General features: G+C 42.4%; 2 protein-coding genes across 2 annotated transcripts in view; both read right to left on the bottom strand.

Moving 5' to 3' along the window:
* LOC126557466 (polypeptide N-acetylgalactosaminyltransferase 16-like) overlaps positions 1-23,189 on the bottom strand; it is a 359,463-nt gene that overhangs the window by 114,990 nt on the left and 221,284 nt on the right. The gene's annotated exons all lie outside the window — the stretch shown is intronic.
* LOC126558482 (uncharacterized) overlaps positions 1-23,189 on the bottom strand; it is a 136,592-nt gene that overhangs the window by 46,069 nt on the left and 67,334 nt on the right. Inside the window, exon 4 of the mRNA XM_050214503.1 lies at positions 3,268-3,401. Within this exon, the coding sequence (XP_050070460.1) occupies positions 3,268-3,401 (134 nt within the window). The remainder of the gene's footprint in view (positions 1-3,267; positions 3,402-23,189) is intronic.

The raw sequence follows: 23,189 nt of genomic DNA, 5'->3' as shown, positions 1-23,189 counted from the left end.
TGTATATTTCTAGAACTTCTTATTCTCTTTGGTTTCAATAATCTTATTTCATTTTCAAACTCGCAACAGATATAAATTATTATTTACACATTAAAACTGGTTGATGTACCACCTGAAGAAGTGAGAGTGTGTGTCTGAACTAAAAGGATACAGAAAGAAGCATGTTAGAAAAATATAAGAGGTCTGACTTGCCATTACGGGGTTGCTTGATTTGCTTTACCCGTAGCTGAAAAATCAGTACGACGTGACTTTGAATTTTGCCCCTGAGCGGGTTAATTAAGGATTTTTTACTTATATTAAACAACAAAAAACCAACCGAGTTTGAAAATGAACTAGAAAAATCTCAATAAACAACATGACAGCTCAAATTGAACCTTTCTTCAATTCTCTACGCAAATAAAATCAGCTCAATTTCAAGAACGGAAACGAACTGGCATTAAATCACAACTACGGTTTCATTCCATTACGAAGCTATTTGATGAAATCAGTAGAACTCGACACAGAACGAAAGACAGATCTTTAAATCTGAGCTCGAATAAGATTGCTCCAGCGTACACACTGGCTCAAAGTAAGTAACGGTAGTGGTAAAGCAAACTATCGCTTACCGCAACTGCAACTCAAGTGTCTGACACATCCTGCCCGGCAAAGAGCAACATTGCAACAATTCCCATTTTCCTGTTAATGACTTTTAATTTACTGCTACAATGTACATACACACACACAGCCAAAGTCCCGGAAACGCATTTTGCCGTCGTTCTCGACTGCTGCAGCACTTGGTGCATAATGGCGACGGCTCTGGACGCCCAAGTCATCCCATCGGAAGTGTCCACTTTTGCTGCCGAACGGTACTGATGTGCACGGCGATGTTCGGTACGACTACCGGGAGAGCTAATTAAATTCCGAAACATCCTCCGTTTGCACACAACGATACAGAGTCCATGCTATTTCATTAGCTTTACAGCCATCGTGCTATCTGGCTCTGGTCTAGCGGGCTGCAGGACATCGCGCCGCTATCCGACCGAGGATAGGAAAACGCACGGTAAAAACTTAAACAATTGCCTGCAGTTCACCTTCGCGTTTGTGCGAGTGGTTTGGTTTGGTCTGCGGGTACCAAACATCCCGGGAACGATGATTTTGAATTTTGTCACAACGGAATGTCGGACAACAACCGTGACTATCGGTGCAAGGATGAACTACAATCGCGAAAGGTATACATAGTGCGCGATGTCCGAGGAAGCTTCTCCTAATCAACTCACGGGTGTGTACTTGACTGGCTAGAAAATGCTAATCGTTACGCAGCAACGACACCCGATTGACCAACGCATTGTATGGTGTGCTTGTGTGCCAGGATTCCGGAACCGAAATTCTCACAGGAACAATTACTCGCATTCCCAGCATCACACCCAACACGGTACCCTGATTGTGAGAAAGCAAAACGATGGAAAATGAGATTTCATCAACCTTATAGTGGAAACCATTCATCGGTACCCGTTCAAAACATGAACATTGTACGGAGAAGCTCCTGTGCAAGCATCTTCCTTTCCCTGGCGTAAACCTTCCATGTTCAGTAGTGTGAAATTGCGATCCATGGAATGTTTAATTGGGGAGGTAGTTCCAGGATAAAGCTTGGTGCAGCTATTTAGCCATTAAATGGAAAAGCAAAGCATGGTATGGATTCAGTTGTAGATGAAAGAATACTTTTATACTTTGTTTTTAAAACATTTTAGCATAAGGTTTTAGAAAGTAAAAAAATCCTGTTGCATAATATGCTCATTTTTTATGTATCATCGACACTGATTCTAATAACTATCCTCCTAGTAAAATAAATAATTACAATATTTTGTCTATCGTTATACAAAACACAACAAAGTATACAAGGTGACATACGGTACATCAATAAACAAAACTTATCTATTTGTTTTAGCGATCTAGAATAGAAACATTTTGAGTTGATCTGATAATCTTGCAGTCAATCTTCTAGATAAGAAAATGTTTAAACGGATTCTCTCACATCAACTAGATGAAAAATTGACAGGTAAAGGACTAGTTGTGTAGGACTAGAAAGCGGGGGTCTTGTTGGTAAAGTTTTGACTTGTGCTTGCGGTTTGTATTTAACATTTTCCTTTGGCCTTTATAGAGCTATTCAGTCCAGGATAAGATTGTGTAGAAACGGAGTTACCGCAACGATTTGAAGAAAACACAAAACGACTCGACTAAGAGGACTAAGTTCTGCCCGGGGACAGAGTAAGCCGTTTTTATCCGAGTCCATTAGCTCAGCTCAGTTCAGCTCGAACGGAACGATGCGGTCGGCGAATACGGATGGCAAATGACATAATTTGCATTGTGCAGTATGCTTAATTGTTTGGTAGCATGTGGCCTTTTGCGCCCCACAAAACTTATGTCGCTGTATGGACGCAAGGAGAAGTTGGAATGAAACTACCGAGCACCGTTCTACGTTCCTCCACGACTACGAGGGAAACATTTCAACAAAACATGCTAACACAAACCACTTTGCGCTTGGCGAAACACATAAGCAGTAAAGTGCACAAAAGAGTTTGTACAACAGTATTTGAGTAATTGTTGTAGGCAGTACTTTAGAGAAACTTCTTATCACAGCTGTATAAATTAAGATGAATTAGAAACACAAGACGCACTACATATTTGATGCGTTCTAAAAGAACCTTTCATTAAGATTGCTTGCTTCAAACTCGGTAGCTTTAAAACCTCTGCATCAAAGATCAAGCGGGCATTGAAAAAAAAAATATTTTCCCTCAAAACTATGCGCGACCAGAAGGCCATACCTTAACCATTTCTCGGACTGCATTTTTATCGTTGGTTATGGGTGCGGGAGCAATAACTTCATTCTGTCAGATCCGTCCGTCATCACTCACCGGCAGGCGCAATTTAATTAAATACAGAAATATTTTGCATTTTCTTCAACGCGCAACTGACGTTCCGGGGATGGTGCGCGGATACGAATTCTATTTAGCACCGTTGCAACATCCGAGGCGGAGGCAGCATGGGAAGGACTGCCAAAGCACAACAGCGCCCAACTCCACCAAATCTCGAAATGCAAACGGTACACACAAAACACAGAGCTCTGCTGAATCAATTAAACTCCAGGAATGGTGAGTGTGACTACATTTTTCACCGGAAAGCAAGCGTATTTGAACGAAAATTAAACGAACTACCCCATTAGGGACAGAGTTTGTGGGAGCATAGGGTGATGGTATTATTTCATAGTAACGCATTTTGCGGGATGCTTACCACCATATTGTTCAGTGTCAGCGTTAGCTCGGCTTTCGGTCTCGACGGTTGTGAGGTGCAGTTTGCTCTCAGTACATCCCCCGGCTCGTACCGGGTATGTTCCGTCCATAGGGTGGGTCCACTCTCTGGCAGTTCTGCAAATGAAACGCGTATGAACATTAGTTTTTTGAATGAAAAATTTCGTTTTAATACACTGCACAATCGTTATCATAAACTAAGAAATACAGTAAATAGTTTCCGTTTTCATAAGGCGGGCGCGTAACTGCGAAAAATTACGCCATGCCGACGCATATTTTATGATCAGTTTTATCATAGTCAAGACATCGTCATGAAGCCTAACGTAACTTATCCTTCAAGACGGCAAACACGTTTCCCTACGACGATGCCAACTCAACAGCGCACCCAACCGAGCGCTGGAGCGCTCCGAAGGTGAAAGCCAATAAAATTGAGATTGTCATATCCATTTGTTCGCCCGGCCCGTCGGATTAGAACAATGAAGTTCTGGGCGAAGAAGTGGGCAAAGTTTTTGATTTGACCCCAACCCAGACGGGAACGCGTTGATGAGATCAACCAAAGTTTCAACATAATTATGAATAATTGAGCGAGTTTTGCTCATAAAACCATCCCGCACACATCCAACACAGCCGCACGCAACAAGGTCGAGAAATTCATCCCTCATGCTCATACTGCGAAGGTCGTCGAGGCTACGATGTGTTGGAAAATTTAATTTTACTCACATCGTAAGGCTTTCAGCAAAGTTTGAGCGACGATATGCTAAACGGGAAGCAAGGATGATAATGTTACTGTAACATACATGAGGAATCATTTTTGGGTTTGTTTCTTATACATAATTTGATGCAAGAGTATTGTATCTTCGACTAAAGCCTTCTAAAAACTCTTACTGTTTGCCGACTAAAAACTCTTACTGTTTGCTATTATTGTTGACATTACGATTGTAAAACTTCTAGTGTTTTGTTGATCATTTGGCAAAATTTTCGATATTTAAATAGCCGCGGGAAGAGTGTCTTTTGTTCTATACTGGCATCTCTTCATCAAGCACTCCTTTTTTTTAACCATCCTCCCACTTATTTCCCAATCTCTTCTATTTGTTCCAGCATTCTTCCTGTTTTCCTCTCCTTAAATTACTGTATTTTTAGTTTACTTAGAGCTGTTTTTTTTTAAGTTTTATTTTATAAATTAATTTTTAAATTGAGTTAGTATTTAGGTTGATTTAATAGGTTTAGCCTTTGATTGCTTGAAAACATATTTGTATGCAATGCATGCCATTTCTGGCTTCTGTGACTTTATTGTATAAGTAGTAGGTTAACGTAATAATACATATGTATTAATTGTTTTATGAAACATAAGGAATAACAATCTTAGCCTTAGCCTAACAGTCCAAGGACTGACAAATTTGAACACTACAATCTAATGCTCTCCTTCCAGTAAAAAAAAATTCTATACAGTTTCCCGAATCAACGTTCAGACTCCTGTCGTGTTCTTCGTTAAGCAGTTAAGTTTTCTTTTGCTTATGTTACTTTTTATCTTGGGTGTATCTCTGCAATGAGACCGATGCATTTAAAAACTGTTCCATTAGACTTTACATTTCTCTTCGTGCAGCGAAGAAGATGCTCCATGTAATAAGAACTTCTCTGCAGATGAATGTAGAACATGGCATCCTCAACAACGTCCATAAAAGATGCATGCCAAAGTTCGAGCGCCGAATTAAACCCTATAATGTTGCACGTCACTCCACTATTCAACAGCCTCTCGAAACGAGTGGTAGTGATATACTATCGCCAGACCGAAATTGCCCCGTTTTACACCAAACCGAGTGCTTCTTCTTCTTCGCCCAGACACCACAAAGAGCAGCTCAGTTCAAGTGGTTTGCTCTTCAACTCGCCCATCGTTACACAGTTTGACATCGTCCAACTGGTAGAGCAAGTGGTGTAATGATGGGAGTAGCGGTGGCAGGAAACCAGCAAGCGAAACAAGCCAGGAACAGGAATCCGCTCACTATGAAAGCGAAGGAATGATGAACAGAAAAATAGAAAATGCTGCAAAATATCTCAGCAACGGCAAAACTGACCGCTGCTGCCGGCAAGAGACGGAAACGATGACACCGACAAATGTTGGTCTCCAGTCGCTGAGCAGTGGAACTGTGTCGAGCAGGTCCTTTTAAATAATGGTCCCTCTAATTGACCTTTAAATGAAATCATGTGACTAATGTTGTGCGGTTTTCCACTTGAACCATTTCGGTAGGTTTTTCGTACCATTCGACCCCACGCTCTTACGGAGCTTTTTGCACCGTAAACGAAGGTCAGTCGGCGTTTGTGTGTAGCTGGTGGTATGGTGATCGATAAATCAATGGCCAACAACACTTGGGCTGGCAATTCGACACCAAAGTGTTCATTTCAGCCGGAAGTCCTGGGCGATCGGTTGCACTGCATTAAAGTGATGCGGTTTTTGTGGTCATGCAATGTGGGCAACTTCGGTTCAATGTCGTGAGAGCTGTTTAATCTTTAGAAGCAAGGAACGCTATAATTTTTTACTAACACTTTGCAACATTAAAATCCTGCGATGCGTTTTATCAGTGCGTTAAATAAGTAAGAATAATTCTTACTTATTTATCAAATCACAACTTTCAACAATTATCTAAGATTGTTCATAACCCATACAGAACCCTCCAAACTCGGAGAAAACACAACAGTTTGCTAGCTTTAATTGAATTGCTCAAATGTTGCGTTCTCTTTACGAGATCAGCGCCATGCTCACATTTTCGGTGAGAGAACTTTTACCGAGTCATATATCTTACGGCTACCCGCATGTTATACAATACCACATACGATCATTAATGAGCCCCTGGCCGCCACTAGTACGGTGAAGGCAAATTTCCGGATGCTACTTCAAAACGCTTTCTGCAGCACACACAACATTCCCCTTAGAGTCCTCATCACGTTGTGCCCTTTCGCTTGGAACTCGGCTGGGATGAAACTGGTCGTTTGTAGATAAATGGTGGATCCCACCAATGCCGAACCGTAACTGTATCCGAAGCATCCCCAATCCCCCGAAAAGATGCTGCAAGGGCAAGTTAGTGGAATGCGAAACATCAACCCTGCTGGGCCATACACGATCTTGCATGTTGGCTTGTTGTTGAAGATGGATGGATATCTCATATTCCATTAAATCATGATCTAATTCTAATAGAAAGCTCATCAATCTTGGTCTTCGGTGTAGCGGCTTTTCCGGCAACAGACACGGAACAAAACAACAAGCGCGGAATGTGTGTTGAGTCAAATAGCTGAAAACATTTATTTGCGTGAAAAATATTTAAAATGTCAGCTTTAACGTAAGCAAGATATTTGATGAAAAGAATCGACGATGAATTAACGTGTTTTATTACAATTTATTGTAACACAGTTTTATGTTGGGGATTTTTTTAAATATTTTTATTTCAGTGTGACGGCCGACAGAGTCCTTTATTGTAGTATAAATTACTGATGCCTTTTCTTGATGGGGGTACTGACAGCAATCATGCTAACAAACACTGTTTTATGCATGGGCGATAAACAAATATACATAAGCACCACCTTTAAAATCGTTCAAGATGTATGCACTCAACCGATCATATTGAGTTCTTAAGTGATTTCACCACAAAAGATAACAAGCCACGACGGATGAAGCTAGGATTGTGAAAACATAGTACTACAGCAAAGCATCGGATACATGAACACTGTCTAAATCTGACGAAATCCGTACGGTGTTCAAACGACAGTGGAAGGACTATGGAGAAGCTACTCCAACGTCGAGTTGGTCATGTGATGAGGTAGGCTCCAGAAATTTTTTTTTACAATTTTTAATGGGGCTGCCCACTTAGAAATTAATAGAATCAAACTGTGATAGAATGCGCTCATTCGTGAGCATCGAGGGCTTTTGCAGCAAGTGAAAACAATTTTACCGTTACTATTGGTGTAAAAGATGGCATCCCGATGGTGATGCGACATCGGCGCCGTTCTTTATACTGCAGGACTGGAGATTAAGTTCCTTTCGCAGTTGAAGACGTTAAGCAAAGAAAAAGATTTCTTTAAAATGATCATCAGTGTTTTATTCGTTTGGTACAAGTAACCAATTTATTGGAATGATCGACACGCTGAAAAAAATTAGCGAATCGTCTAATGTATTCATTGATTATCCCGATGTATCAATGATTATATCAGTTTGCTTGGGTCGAGCACGATGTAGCATATCTGCTAAACATCTCACTAGAGTATACATTATTTCGCATACAACAAGCCTTACGTAGCATTCTACGGTGAGCGGAAATTCACCAATTTAACAAATAACCTGCATTAGCCAAGAACGTGAGAAATGTACATTCAGCTATTTTGACCACACGCACGCCTTAACATGAACATTCAAACACTTACCAGCGCACCCGGCTAGCGAGCGACGCAATGCAATATGATATCAGTTCAAAACAACCAGCGAGTCTAGACAGTGGTCAGCAACACAAAACAACAAAACACAAACAAGTAACTTCATGCATAGCAAGCATATAGATCCAACGACAAATGATATCCGACACATTTCTTGCAAGTGCAGCAATCAATCGCACCGTGACACATTTTATGCTTACGTAAATATTTTGCACTAAATGCAATAGCAATAAGAACAACCACTAAGAAACAATATTGGTTACAAAAACGACCAAAAACTATTGTAAGATTGGGTATAAATAAAGCGGTCTTGGAAGCCTTACACACACCACACAGAGAAACCACACAGACAGGCAGAGAGAAGGTACAACAAGCTAAACCTTGCGTTCAATTCTTTCTAGAGGTTTGAGTGTCCCCCTACCCAAGGTAAGGCCTCAAACCTCCAACATGCCAGTAAGGGATATTTCTTCTGAACATCCAAAGTCGCCTGGCCGACTTGCTCCGCCGATGAGCATCGAGAGTCCCCCTACCAAAGGTAAGGCCTCGATGTCTCCAACTTTCCTGTAAGGAAGATTCTCATCTAGAATCTTCAGACTGCCTGGACAGTCAGTTAAACGAAAGATATTGGTCCGCACAGTTAGCAATCATGTTGTTCTGTTCTCGTCGCGATTATAAGTCCGAGTTTCTTCTTCTCCACCACATGGCAACAGTGAATCTCTTCTTCCCACCACAACGACATAGGTACACGGCAAAATCCCTAATCCGTTTCAAGCAAACTAGATCTTCTTCTTGGCTTAACGACTCTAAGGTCATGCCGACCATCGAAATGGCTTACTAGACTGCCGATACAACGTAGTTGGTTAGTCAATCCTCACTACGGGAGGGGGGGGGGGGGGGGGGGGGGGGGTCCGGGTGGGATTTGAACACTTGTCCTGCCGTTTGAAGACCAGCACCGCTGTCGCCTACACCTCCGGGCCGCCTAGATACAACCTATTTTAGTCATAACTGATCGATCCTTGTTATTTATATTTAGTTTTTTTATATACAGATTCGATAACTCCTTCCAATATTTTATCTATTTCTGCAGACTCCAGTGACTTGATCCATGACTTGGTCTGAAACGTACTACTTTACTTCAATTGTGGAAAAAAACAATTTAGGGGTAACTTTACAAGAAGTCAATACAAACGACCTGTTTTAGCAAATCCTTGTGTAACGGCACGAACGATTGGCACACAGTCGACTAACCGAACGCGAGATTGGAAAGAATGAGGAACTCACAACACTCAAGGGAGATATCCCAGCGCGCACAGAATGTGGCATCGATTTCGATGTGGGTTTTGAAATCAGAAAAGTACCATTGACACTTAATAAGACGCGGTATCTCGCCCGACTACCGGTATCAGAGCTGCATCACAGCATCGGAGCGCCTTAAAAACGAACGGAATGTGCCACAGTAAATAAAACTCAACCCCCTAACTCTCTAGACTCTCCCTTCGCGGACCACATTCGAACGGTGGATTTAGGGCGAAGAATTCGGGCGCGGGAAGCAAAACGAAAAATCACGCTCTAATAAGAGAGTGGATTTTTCGATTTTTATTGTCCGCCTTGCCCGTGCCCGTTCGCCCGCACTGCTTAGCAGAAGAATTTTTCGACATTCCTCCATTTTCTAAGCCAGCTGCTCCATCCCACAACATTGGCGGGCGAACGTTCCCTTGTCCTGGTTTTATTTGTAACAACACCCCGAATCTCAAACAAGCGCATTATTCCTGGTCTGACGATGGTAGCGCCGTACGCCTTCGTACATCTTGACCCTCCTTGGTGTATTAAACTACCCAGTGTGGGTACCAAGACGCTTGTCATCGGCAGGCGATCACGGCCACGGCGCGCTTGCGACACTGGAATCCCATCAAATTCCGTTGCACTGCGCTGAAGCGAAACAAATAAACAGGCACTTGAGGCACTCGCTAGAGGGGAGTCACCGGAAGGACAGTGCAGAGAAGATGTGACCGCGGATCGGATGTGGTGGTTGAAATTTTCCTGGTGTTTTCTAAAGTATGTTCATCCCATCAGGCTCGCTTTAGAATCGATCATGCGAACCACACATTCGTTGCAATGTTCACAACGATCGGTGGTATTATTGGTGGAAAATCGAAAACAATAAGAAAAGAAGAAATTTTCTGAAATTTATTTTTAAAATCATTCTTATACAGCTGACATGTTTTTAAAATGAAGTACGCAATAGGAAAGATAAATTGAGCTAATCAAATCAACACATTGCACAAGCTTGTGTGGTTGAATGGCAAGTGAAATTATCAAGAAAAATATTTACAATCAACGATCGGTAAACAAACGATTCTATTGAACTTTTCCTCCCCGTGCATTACCGTGCACCATCTGCCCAATAATACACCTAAACTTCGATGGTACAAAAAGAAATATTTTCTCCTGACAAAACCGCGAACCTCACTCCAATTCACAGAACGAAACACGATAAACACCGGTATCAATGGAAATATATCAAAACCAACGCGTTGGCCGCCTCCCACAGCAGCCAGCCTTCCATTAATAGCGAGCCCATTACATTATTGAGAGGAGACAAATGGAGATTACGTTGCTATTTCTGAGATTGATTTATTGGTTCATTGTGCGGCCCGACCGGCGTTCGGCGTGTCGTTCTTTGAATGTTTTGCACGTTGCGCGTTTCTCCCGAGAAAAGAAGTAGAAAGCGCCATCCACCCCAACTCAAATGTGAACCGGGGTTAATGAAGCTGGATATTGAACGTTGTCGAAGCGTGACTGGCAAAGAGGATTACTTCGGACCCCAGCTACTGCTCGTGACAAGAAAGGCGACAGAATCGAAATCGGTGAAAGAGGACCCGTGAACGACGATAGAACTGTGTGGCGCCGAAATGGTGCCCGTGTCCTTTCGACTTTCGTTCGAGACAATATATTTAAAGGCTTTTCCATTTAAACACCTTTGGCTGAATGCTGGTGTTGAACCCACACTGAGAAAGAGTACTGGTACATTCTTTCGCAGGTTTCTCGCAATGTTGTAATTTGATAATGCAAATTAATTTCATATAGTTGCAAAAAAACAATTTTTGTTACACTTGGTTACACAGCTTTTTTTCGTTCAAAGCTTTTGGCAATTCAAATCCTTAAAAAAAGTAAATTTTAAATTCTTATGACATAATTAATGGGACCTTACAGATTATAATTATGAACAGTTATTTTAAGCTTTAACTGCATTGAAAAAGTCAATATTTTTTTATTTATAATTTAGTATTATGGCGTACCACCTTATTGTTGAAATGTAGAGATTTCATCGATGAAAATTCATCCGGAAAGCATGTATTCAAGCATAAAAACACCATCATTTCCTTGCATTTGTTTAAGGATATATCTTCTCACAGAAGTGAATTGTTGTCGTTGGGCGCTGGACCAAACTAAGAGCGTCAAACCAAAACGACGAAGCTTATACAAAAGGTAATATAGACAAAAGTTCTACGAAAATAACCTTAGCATCGTATTTAAAAAGAAGGATTTTATTCTAATTCTTGTCACCCGCAGAAATTATATGATGTTCCCGGACTGTTAGATATCTTTTAACAAGCCAAGAATTGTGCCTCACAAACTGCTTACTATTATAAAAAAGACAATACACGATAAAATAGTTCAATTCGAAAACATAGCCTTCAGGTGCTTATGGCGTTTTTAAGCCGAACGTAAGTTACGGATCGATGGCGTTGCAGCAAGGCTCAACCACGAAATCCATGAGTTTTAGATCACACATTAAATTCAATCAGCGAAAACAAACTCTGAAGATTTTAAGTATACCATTAAGCTATCGCCACGAGATAAAAAAAAAAGTAACATTTAACATCTTGCTTATTAGTTTAATAATAATGTGTTCACGCACAATGGTGAGGCAGAAACTTGACGAAGAGCAATTAGTCAAGTGAGTAGTGAAGTGAGTAGTGAAGTGAGCTGACTGAAGTGAGTAGTGAATGAGTGTCACTGACATGAGTGACACTCAGAAAATTATAAATAAGGGAACATTTAGATAGCAAACCCTGCGTGCACTTTCAACACTAAACACGACGATTAAATTTGGTAACTATAACGCAGCGAATTCCCATCCGAAGCATCCCCGAACAAACATTGGTGCCGTGTCCAGGGTAGTTAGAATTTCTGGATTAACCCGAAAGTTTCGATTGTTCCGCTGTTTTTGTAGCCTTTGTTACCCGTTTCCCGCCTGTGTCTCTTCGTTTTTTGTGCGTTGTTTCGCGAAACACACAGCTGATATCTTACCGCATCACGTAGATACACTGTTGTTCGCACTCAATCACAATTCCCGTGCAACCCGTAGTTTTGGTTTCCCGGCGGACAGTTCTGTTGTCGTCCCTTCCGGAATTCGAGCGATTCTTGGAGAATTTCGTTCCGGAGCGAGACTAGATGGAGGTGGAAACGCACGTAAGAAGTTTCGACAGCTTTAGCCAAGAGTTGGAAAAGGAGCAACAAATGTTTGAAGATTGTGCTTCCACTGAAGAGGAAGTGGAATACAATGTCACACTGAGGGAATCCTTCGAAAATCGATTGATTCGCGTAGAAGCTCAGCTACTGGCAAAACAACGTTTATGCCAAGGGCTGAGGGCGCAAGCCAGCACCGGCACTCATGCGCTTCCATTGGTGTTCACAAGTTGTGTGACGTCACAAGTTCACGACTTAACTCAGCCAAGGATATTGACGTATGCGCGTCAGGCTAGTTACGCGTAGTAGTTCCACTGCACCGATGCCAGCTGAGAACTCCACTTACGATACCACTAACGATCACGAACACGGTCACACACACTACACTTAACATCGTTGCAGCAGCTTTAGGGAAGGCAGAAGCAGAAGTCTTGCGCCAAACTGCCTCTGCAAAGATTAACGATTTCGGAATACGATTTGTGCAAGTATTGATGGACAGCGCTTCACAATCGAAACATGTGAGCGAGTGTTCCGCTCACGCATTGATTGGCGACAAATTGATGGGGTATCTTCGGATGCATGACATTTTCACCGATATTTGGGAGAATGTAGATCAACATCATCCGCCGCCTGATGCCTGCTGCTGCTGGAATGGAAAACTGGAAACTGATGTGCTGCCACGTATTCTTTCGAAATGCTCTCCTATGATCAATTTGGACGATACTGTGACCGAACTTATCTACAACAGTCGAAGAACTGTTACAAACTTTTTGACTTTATCAGTAAACGGTATGAGCCCTTACTCCATTTAAACATGCATCTCCAGAGGATCCCGTTGGCTTGGTAGACGATCGATGCTGGCAATATTGGGCATCCGGGTGTCGTCTACAAGAAAAGGACAAGGATAAGTTCTGCTTTGCATACTACCTTGAAGACTGGTTCATGGTCGAGCACAATACTTTCAGCTCACGCGTGTAGCACATCGGAATACTTTAGAAAATTGTTCAATCAGAGTAGTTTGCTATTAATGTTTAAACATCTGCACTAGCTAGCACATGTATTTGTTTACGTTTTTCGATGACGTTTCGTCATGGGTGGGGGGGGGGGGGGGGGTTTATGTTCACGCACAACGGTGAGGCAGAAACTTAACGAAGAGCTATTCGTCAAGTGAGTAATGAGTTCACTGCAATGAGTAGCGAGTTCACTACACTGAGTAGGGCATGAGTGTCACTGGCGTGAGTGACACTCAGAAAATTATAAAAAGAGCAAATTTAGATAATAAATACTATAACGCAGCGAACTACCATCCGAAACCTCCGCGAACAAACATAATGTTTCATAAAAATGAGCATGAGAATGCTACTTCATGGTATGATAAACTCATTGAAATTGAATAAATTGCCACTACCGAATTGATTCACGGACTGCCCCTAGTTGTTATATTGTTATATCAAGATTTTTTTTTTTTTATTCATGAGGGACGGCCAGGCCGTCTTGCTTACAATAAACTTAAAATTAGTATACTCCTTTCCTCTTTGCTGGGAGACATTTCCTTCTCCGAGCTGTGAAAGGGCACCATATCCCGGGTGTGCTCGGTTGTTATATCAAGATTTAAAATAGGTAGTTTTTCGCTCATCATATGTACACGATGTACTATTTTCGCGAAACGGTCCGGCATCCACAATGAATTAAATGTGAATGCATTATACAAAAACTTTTAATCGCGATGCTACTCATTGCTTCCTTTCATCAAATGCATTAACTTTTTCCTAGCTTAACCGTACGCAATAACTGGAACAAATAATAACAAACAATTTGCCTTTAGCTTGCCTGCGAACGCAATGGCATCGTTTCATAACATAAAAATTTAAATACACATTTGAATGCTCCAAATAATTACAATTTCCCTGCCCATTTATGGTAAGAGGATTACACTCGACAATACTTTCACGCCCATTTTTTTTCACTCGTTTTTTTCCCCCCTAACAGTACATCTCTCTTTTTGCGCAGTCAAGCCGAACCGGCAAGTATTCACAACAAATTGATAACATAAAATTTGATGCTTCCTAACGCACAGCCAAACGACGCGAATTGACGTACCTGGCAATGCGTGGAACAGCAATAACAACAGTTACAAAAAATAGCATTAACAATGTCGACAATGTTGCAGCAAGCGAACACGGCAAGCCGACCACCAAACGGCTGACAGAGCGACGGAAGAATCGCATTGATGGTGAATAATAAATGAAATTCCACCACCACGTAACATGCGGCGAAAAATGCCAACCGTTCACATCAAACCACTTACAATAAGCAATAATATCTGTAATATATTTTGCTACTACCGCCTTCAACTCTCTGCCCTTGCTTTGTGTCCCTGACACATGCCAACAGGGTATGCCATCTTTGCTGATGTAGCTTCTTACAATCCCGGGAAGCCGTCAACATTCGGGAAGGTACGTGTTCGCATAGTGGACAAGTGTGCTTCGATGAAAAGCATGAAACTGCTGCTCCTTCGGGAGCAAAGGTTACTCGAGTGCGAGGCCTATGCTCTAACCTCGACTACTGTGCGAAGCGGGCGCGCGTTTTATCGTTACGGCCGCGTTATGTAGATCTTTTTTTTTGTCGAGTAAAAGCCCTCAACAGAACGACGCTTTTCCGCTCGCATTGCAAAAGCCTCGACCATTTTAAGGAAATCATTTCAACGCACCTGCCACGGTACAGCTACAGGCGGCCATCGTTCGACGTTTTCTCACAATGATTTTGGCAGCAACTCATCAACATTCATATGCCTGAGAACACATTTTTCAGCAACAAACATTGTTACAAAACTGGATCGGCAAACCAAGGAAAGCTCCCCGTTGTGGGTGTTTCTCTTCGAAATGAAATCGCACAAAGCAAAGCAAAAAAAAAAAGGAATGTTTGGCCTTTATTTGGTCGGAAAAGACTGTTCCGGTGACAAGCTTGCGAGCAAAAGATGTGTGACAAACGGTAAGAAAGCGAGAAAAAGATGATTGGAAATTTGTATATGAAAAGAATGTGGCCATATGACATCAGGTAACATCAAGATGATGATGCGTCGTTTAGCTGACTGCTGACTGGAATGCTTACCGGTTTGTGTATTTTTTAAGCTTGCTGTGTAAAAAACTGTGCAAAAATAGACTGGTGGTATGTGAAACCATTATTACATTTTATTGATGCAATACACTTTTTTTGAACTCTTCTTTCTTTTGGGATGGAAATTTTAAAACAGTTCTTGAAAAATATATATGAGCAAGCTCAAAGCAACTTTGAAGAAGCAAACAAACCTATCCAGACGATTGTTATAAGAAAACAAGCATATCGAGGGTAAATCTTTCCAGTTTGCATGTTGAGTCAATGGCTCCCATTTACCTGTGGTCCTAAGAAAACTTGTTAAACGTCACGATCAAGTCAGATCAAACTCGCGTCTTGAAATTGGATCCCGCATCATAAAGCGACCGTAGCTGAACAAACCTGACAAACTAATGTGTGAAGATTAGGGACGTGCTTTAATGCTAATGAACCTTTTGCACTCTTTTCAACGTCATCTGGAACTTTTCCAATCAGCTTCAGTCAACTATCTCACACATACCAGAGTGGTTTAGCAACCAAATCGGCTTGCAAACTCTCGAACCCACACCGACGCTTCTCATCTATCTGTGGTCGTATACCGAACAGACGAGCTCGTCGTCAATCTTTGTCTTTTCTGGTGCTGGTTGAGATTTGTGCAAACATCTGAAACTGACGAATGTGTTCATCGTGCACGTGACGGCGAAAACTCACTACCAAATGCAACTGCTCTAGATAAGGATCATTACAACCTTATTGCTTGCCTAATGATTCACCCGTTCACATACAGTACTGCCACGGGGTTTTGAAGTATAGGACGTTTGGGATTGTTACAGATTAAGGGCTACGAGGCTAGAGGAGTACACAACATTAACAAGTTCAAACACAAAACTCCAAGGACGAATAGAAAACAATTGATCCTCCCGGGGCATCAACCACAGATACCGTGCTTACCGACATCTCACATTACACCTCCACATTATCTTAATTTTAGCATTTCTTTTACACTCCACAAGATGCGCTCGTTGAAATACGATCACCTAATCAAAGCTCGATGGAATGTGAAGATGAACGATGGGAAGATGAGCGTATGATGTTACTGTTTTACTAACGTTCGACAAAGCTTAAACGAGAACGTTTCGTCGTTTCGCACGGCCTGAACAGCGTGATGCCGTCAGTCAACCATTCACCGAACAATAGGTTTCCCGCTATTCCTTCCCAAAGGCGAAGATGATGATGGCGACCGTGATGATGTGTCGCACTAAGAAGCAGATGTCAAAATAACAAAAGCACTTCTTCAACGTCAACATATGCGAGCTTACAAACACACACACACACGCACACATACGAAAAATCGTCCTTGAGTTACAGAGCATCTTCCGAAAAATCTCATGTCAGCAGTCAGCGGCGTCCAGGTCTGATACTCCCAGTGAAATAATATGCAAGGTGAACGAGCCGAAACCACCACCATCCAGCCAGCCGCAGGTCGCCGCCTGTTGTGTGATGTCCTTTTGTTCCCAAATCCTCCTCTTTGCGCCAACGCGTGGTTGCACGCGAATGCGATAAGCGACCGAAATCTCGTGCTCGCGCAATTCCAACTCGAGCGCTCTGACGGTATGTGGTGTGTACGTGTAAATTATGTTTGCTTTGATTCACACCCGTATGTTTGAGCTTGGGTATGTTTGTGTGTGTGGCTGTCATGTGTGCTAGAGAAACTGTGTTCTCACATGGAGCCATTGTTTTTCCATATATAGCGCACACACAGCCATTCTTCTCCAGCGATGATTATTCCCATCGTCGAATCCATTGTTACCGCGACCGAAGCTATTACACGTTAAGAGGTCTCGCGTTTGACTTTTCCACACTCTGTACAGCAGCCTGAACTCGCGCCAGATTCTCCCAGCAAAAAGTGTGGAAAATTCACATGACCTCCCACTCCCACTACCGCTCCCCTGGCTCGTATCAGCCAGAAAAGGTGCGAGCGAAAAGGAAGTCCGAAGGGAGCCGCCGGATAACGGATGATATGACAGTTAGAACTGTTGGTGAAAACGGTGAAATTGAGCAAAGCTCCCACAAAGCCAACCCCCACCGCCCGCCCTTGTGCTTGGGCGATTGGAGCCGACGGATGTAGGTGCGGGGACGATCAAAACCTTTGTTTGTGGCTAAAACTTTCTCAAACGATTTCGATTGTTGATAGCAACTGTTGAATGGTTTTCGGCGAAAAGTTTCTTCCCCTTCCCCCGAGTCACTGGGCCCATCACATGAAGTGGGTTGTGAAATTGTCCTCCGGGGGATAGTCCTTCGTTTCAATGTTGTGGTTTTGTGTTGGTTTCTTTTTTTTTTTTGCTATTTAGTTTTTCGGCGTGTTTCGGTGTGTAGGAGTTCGTGGGCCATCAATGCTGACATTAATTGTGAGTGGGGTAAGACGCTTAAGACGAAACATTGCCATGACATCGAGCTGTATGCCTGGGGATGACATGAACCACAAATCGGAACAAACAGTGCGATAGTTTCATTTACTCTTCCGTCAGCTTTTGGCACACGTGTGTGCGTTGATGGGTTTCCAAGCGAGTTAAGATGTGGAATTGAACACAATATTGTATGATTTGTTTTATTTGATTAAAGTATTGCAATGTATTCAACTGATGTTTCAGCTTTTACTTACAAACAATCAATCTGTCTTTGATATAGTCGCATAGGAACTTAAATAACTTGATCGTTCTACAGCACAATAACAACCGTTCTAACTACCGTTCCAGAGAGTCTACATCTCAGTTTACACTTTAAATGGTCATGTTTTGTCTACAATTAATTAAATTGGCATGCGTTCAAACGGAAACAAATTATCGAAGCAATTTTCCGCCCCAAACTTGTTGATTGCATTTACGACGCCAACGACATTGTGTCGTACGTCGTGATCCCCGCCGAGCACAAGATTGTCGGAGGTGAGGCAGACTCATGTCAAAGATTCTTGACAAGCTTGGGGCGCGCTTAGTCGATGCCCGACAAAAACTACCATAATCCATCAAGCAAAGGGATGTTGCGGAAGGTACACAAGGAGAAAGCACTTTCACTCAGCTGATTTGAATTAATGCCCACGGCTAGAAGCTGAGACAGTTTCCGCAATCTTCTAAAGGTCTTAAACACACACACACACACACGCGCGTGATTGTGCAGGTGTGTGCGCGAATCGAGCGAGGCTAATTTCCATATTAAATAAATTTTCACCGAGGCGCCGTCTATCGTCCTTCGTCGTCATCATCTGGGGCGTCAGTCTTGCTCCGTAACACTGGCATAACTCTTTAACACCTGTATGCTTCTTGGCGTTTCCATGTCAGCGATGTGCGAAGGGATGGATAACATCAAGAACACAGATGAACTAAAGAGCCTCGAGCATGGATGTGGAGGAACCAGGCACCTCCATGCGACGGCGGTGATGGGCAGAAGATTTTCCTCTCACCCAAGAGATTAATTCAAGCGTGCAAAATGTTTTCCCACTCCCGATCTACCACTCGGTACCGCTTTTTTGCCTCCCCCTCCTTTGTCCTCCTTCACGACGAGCACACCTAAGTCGGACGATCCGAGCTGTCAAACATTAGCATAAGCTTTTTCAAACCACTAAAGCGGCCATTCCCAAAGGCAGGCGACGAGTCGGTGTGCATATAAGCCACTCGGTGTTGTGTTTTCGTTTGTTAAGCTTATCCTAGAGCAAACGTACGTTGGATAGTGAGATCACAGAATCTTAGAGCTATTCTTGGGCGATATCTCTAGCTCCGTGTGGAAAAGCTATAAATCGTGTGGTATTTATGGGTTCAAGCGCCCGCAGAGATTTTTTTCCAAGCTAATCCTTTTACAGCGATTTTGATTTAACAAATCTGGATCTGTGTGGCAGGAAAATGTAGTGATAGTAAAACCTACGGCTTGATACGACGATTTCAAGAGCATCGAGAATCATATTCCAAATACGGAAAACAACAGAAGATGAAACTCTACCAACGTTGAAAGCAACATAATTTGCTAAACGATCAGAACGGTCAACCTAACATTGAAACCCACAACTGAAATTGCAACGATACACCCAAGGACGATAGTGATGACAACGAAGCTGCGAAAGCGTTATTAGTTTGCCGTCCAACGGAATCAGTGTCTTCTGGTTTGCTTGTAATTCCACACGCCTTTCTGGTCCAAGTGAAAGCGAACTCCGTGGTGCGAAGGTGCTATCCAGTAAGATAAGCATACCTGAAAGCCATAGCGCTAATAAACACATCACAACAGCTCACTCCAGCCCTCTAATTTCCGGTTTTCGCGCGTCTTCCCACGTTCGCCGCCTGGATAACCGACCTGACATGGTGATTAACTTCGAGTCATGGTACGGTGTACGCTTTACCCCAAAAGCTTTCAGCCAGCCACGAAGGAAAGCCACCCTCCGTTGGCACCTTCGGTCAATGACGGGCAACAAGACTTCAGACGCGTCGTCGTTGTCCTTCTGCGAGTTAATCTAATGCATGTCTCACACTTCCGGCAGGACATTCCGATACTCGACGCCTCGTTGCGTGCGGCGCGTGTTCCGTGTTTGTGCTCTTCGGAGTAGTCAATTTGATTGAAATTGATATGTGCAACATGTTTGGGATGGCTTTAATTAGATATCGAATTGCACACAGTACGGCATCGTGTGATTTCCGTCTAATGCAGATTGTGCTGCTAGCACTGTATGGACAAAGTAACTGAACGCCGAGGAAAGAAACGAGAGCCCTGGGATAGCTTCCGGCTATGGTTGCTATGAAAGACATGTGTAGATTCATTATGCTCAATCCTTGCTGCTTGCTTCAGCTTGTTTATCGGCTACCGTACTCTACGCAATTAAACTTCAGTGCGCCTAATATAGTATTTCTCAGAAACATTGTTCCTTGGATAATTTCATTTTAAATTTGACGGTTTATGCTATGAGGTGTGTGTTCGTTTGAATCTACCAGGGGCTGTGCATGTATGTGCAAAATTCTAGCGAATTGTTCTACGATATCTGGGATATTTTGGCAACTACGCAATGGATAGATAGAGCAGCTTGAGTAACAGTATTTTCCAGATAAAAACTACCTAGAAAGCATGATTTACCTTGGTCTTCTTGGTCTGGTCTGTTTTACGAACTTTTCTGGTAGTGCTAGAATACTGTACATGCAATACCAATTACAGAAAGAGTTGATACGTGAAATACCATTTCTTTGAAAAGCTCTATTGTCCCTAAACCACCTTTGTAAAACAGCATGAAACATGTTGTCATTATTTAAGGTTTAATGCATGGTCTTATTGTATGATCTTACGTGTTTTTGCTATGAATTTCCGTATGGAAACTATGGTAGTCTCGCTGCCCAAGACCTTCAACAAACACCTACAAAAATCTAGCCACTTCGTCAAATATCGCCATCCTAACTTAATTTTTATGGTATTGAGAATTTTTCAATTCTCAAATTTACACATCATCTTCAGTACAGCTTCTTCCTCATTTTTAAACATATATTCTTTTCGCACCTTTAATTAAACATTTATATTTCGTTCTCGAAAGCTGCGTTACCATCAATCTACATTTAAACGCTCCGCTTTGGCATGAGAAACATGGCGTATAAATAATCATTGCTAACTGGCAAGCTTAAGTGGCTGCGACGTGTAAACCTGTGTTGTACTGTACCCGAGCACGTAGTGTACAGATGAAAAGTTTTGGGTTAAATTCATAAATTTTCTACCTAGTTTTTCGTCGAAATAGGGATGAGGATGCCAGCACGAAACACGGAATGATATCCACATACAAAAAAGGGTGGCCAACTACCTGCTTTTTTGTTGATTTGTTTCGCCCTTGTTCGCTCTCTCTCTTTCTCTTCATTCCCCATTATTTTCGTTTGTGAGATTTTGTCCAACATTTTCTCATTTTCCTGCTCGCTAAAGCAACAAAATTACAACTCTTGCAGTGAAAGGTATCCAGTAGCAACATCAGTTTGACTGCACCAAAACGAAGAGCAAAAACAGAGAGAAAGAGAGAGATAGAGAGGGTCAGGGACACAACAAAAACACACACACACACACAATACCGGGGCAACTTAGCGAAAAGGGATCCATGGCACTGAGGTTCAACGCTAAAAAGCTTCAAAATTGAACTTGAGACGTGATCCGCATTTTATCTGCTCCGTAAAAACCTGCAGGACGCAACACGCTCTGGGGCGATTGCATGATGCAGAGCAATAAGGGCGCCTTTTTCGTGTTTGGATTGAACGAGGCATAAAACCGTACGAGGAGAAAGGTACCGACCGAGTGGTGCATATTCGCTGTATCCCTTGCTTGTCAATCTTGCAGCGCACAACAATGTCACTGTGTCGTCAATTTCCCCAAAATTGTCGTTCCAAAAATTTCGACACAATGGAAATTGGAAGGCAATATGGGATACAAGTCCAGCGAAAGGGCAAGGACCTTAGGGTTTTGAGAAATCTAACAAAAGAAAACCATGGCGGGCAGCAAGGAGAGCGAGAGATTATCACGAAAAAGGATGCGCCTTCCGAGGAGCATCCTTAACAAGTACTATCAGAATGCGTTTAAATTTTGCTTCTCCATGCTTATCAATATGAACATGGTATGTATTTTTCATACACATACTCGCACACATTATGTCTTATGAAAAGAGTGGAAAATGTCCCAAAATGTTCCATCGAACCTAACAATTTCACAAGCTTGGTTTGGAAAGAAAACTTCTTCACCGATAAAAAGGGCATATGTGTACCTTTTCCTCTAGGTATAGACAACAAAAAATGAAACGCTCCGCAATGTGCCACACAAATCGCGACGTACTCCCGTTCTTAAACGAAAAGAAAATTTCCTCACGAGCACCGTAAGTAAGGTGTGTTAAATGAAAAAGAAAAATCAACCAAAGGCACTCTCGGCGGCTCACATATTCTTTTCAACGTACCATGCAGAGCACACGGTGTTTGCCAAACGATAGAAGAACAAAAAACCAAAACAGAAATACATACTCTTCAGTGACATCGGGGTACGAGGGAGAAACAAACATAAACTTAAAGCACGGACACCGACTCTTCCTCCACTATCCTGGGAGGACACGTCCTTTGCTTCGTTTCGGCATTCACTTCCGGCGCGATCCATTGCAGCAAAGAGAGTGCATGAAACGTGTTATTTCGTCGCTCGTGACGACTCGTTAGGATGCAGGCGGAGAATAAGAATAAGCGCGACGCGGAAAAGATGAAAAACCCGCCTCATAATACACATAATAGTACATTCACATGGGCCACACACCACTTGAATGCCGGAGGTGAGAGCACAAAATGGGAAAAAGAGTCAATGGTGCACTGGTCGTTGGACGATCATAAAAGCCAGGGCGGCTGGTTGGCTGGCTCGTCTTCAGCAAGCGTATGCTTTTTGGACGAGTTTTTTAGTACACTGCTGATTGTGGAGGATTTTCTCTTTAATGGCTTGATGAAAGAAAAAGCAACACCACTGAGACAGAATTCTCTCACCTTTTGAGTGTACCCGTCAATAAAGCCCGTTCCTGGTGGCTGTTTTACGGATGATTTGATTTGTACATTTGGTACATTTGTTGACCGAACCCTTAAAAAGCCTTGTATATAAAATTTAAAACAGTTGTGGCATAAGTACTTAAAATTCCAAAAATATTTTTGAGGTACGAATCTGATACTCATGACTGTCGCGAGCACAGGCAGTTCCTTCAAACTGAACCGCAATAAATCAAACAAAACTCTAGATTAGTGCGTTCTACAGATTGGTTAGTTTATGGAGACTTCGAATCAACATATTAGGTCCGCAAGTTAATAACGGCCTTTTTGAAATCGATGGGGCCACTGTGGACTGTGTCGCGGTTTTGACGTTTACAAACGTCATAAATCAAGTTCGGAAATGACATAAACA

The sequence above is a fragment of the Anopheles maculipalpis genome, chromosome 2RL (genome assembly GCF_943734695.1).
Source record: "Anopheles maculipalpis chromosome 2RL, idAnoMacuDA_375_x, whole genome shotgun sequence".
NCBI lineage: Eukaryota > Metazoa > Arthropoda > Insecta > Diptera > Culicidae > Anopheles > Anopheles maculipalpis.
The sequence above is the reverse complement of the archived record's forward strand: the minus strand, read 5'-3'. Positions and strand labels throughout refer to the sequence as shown.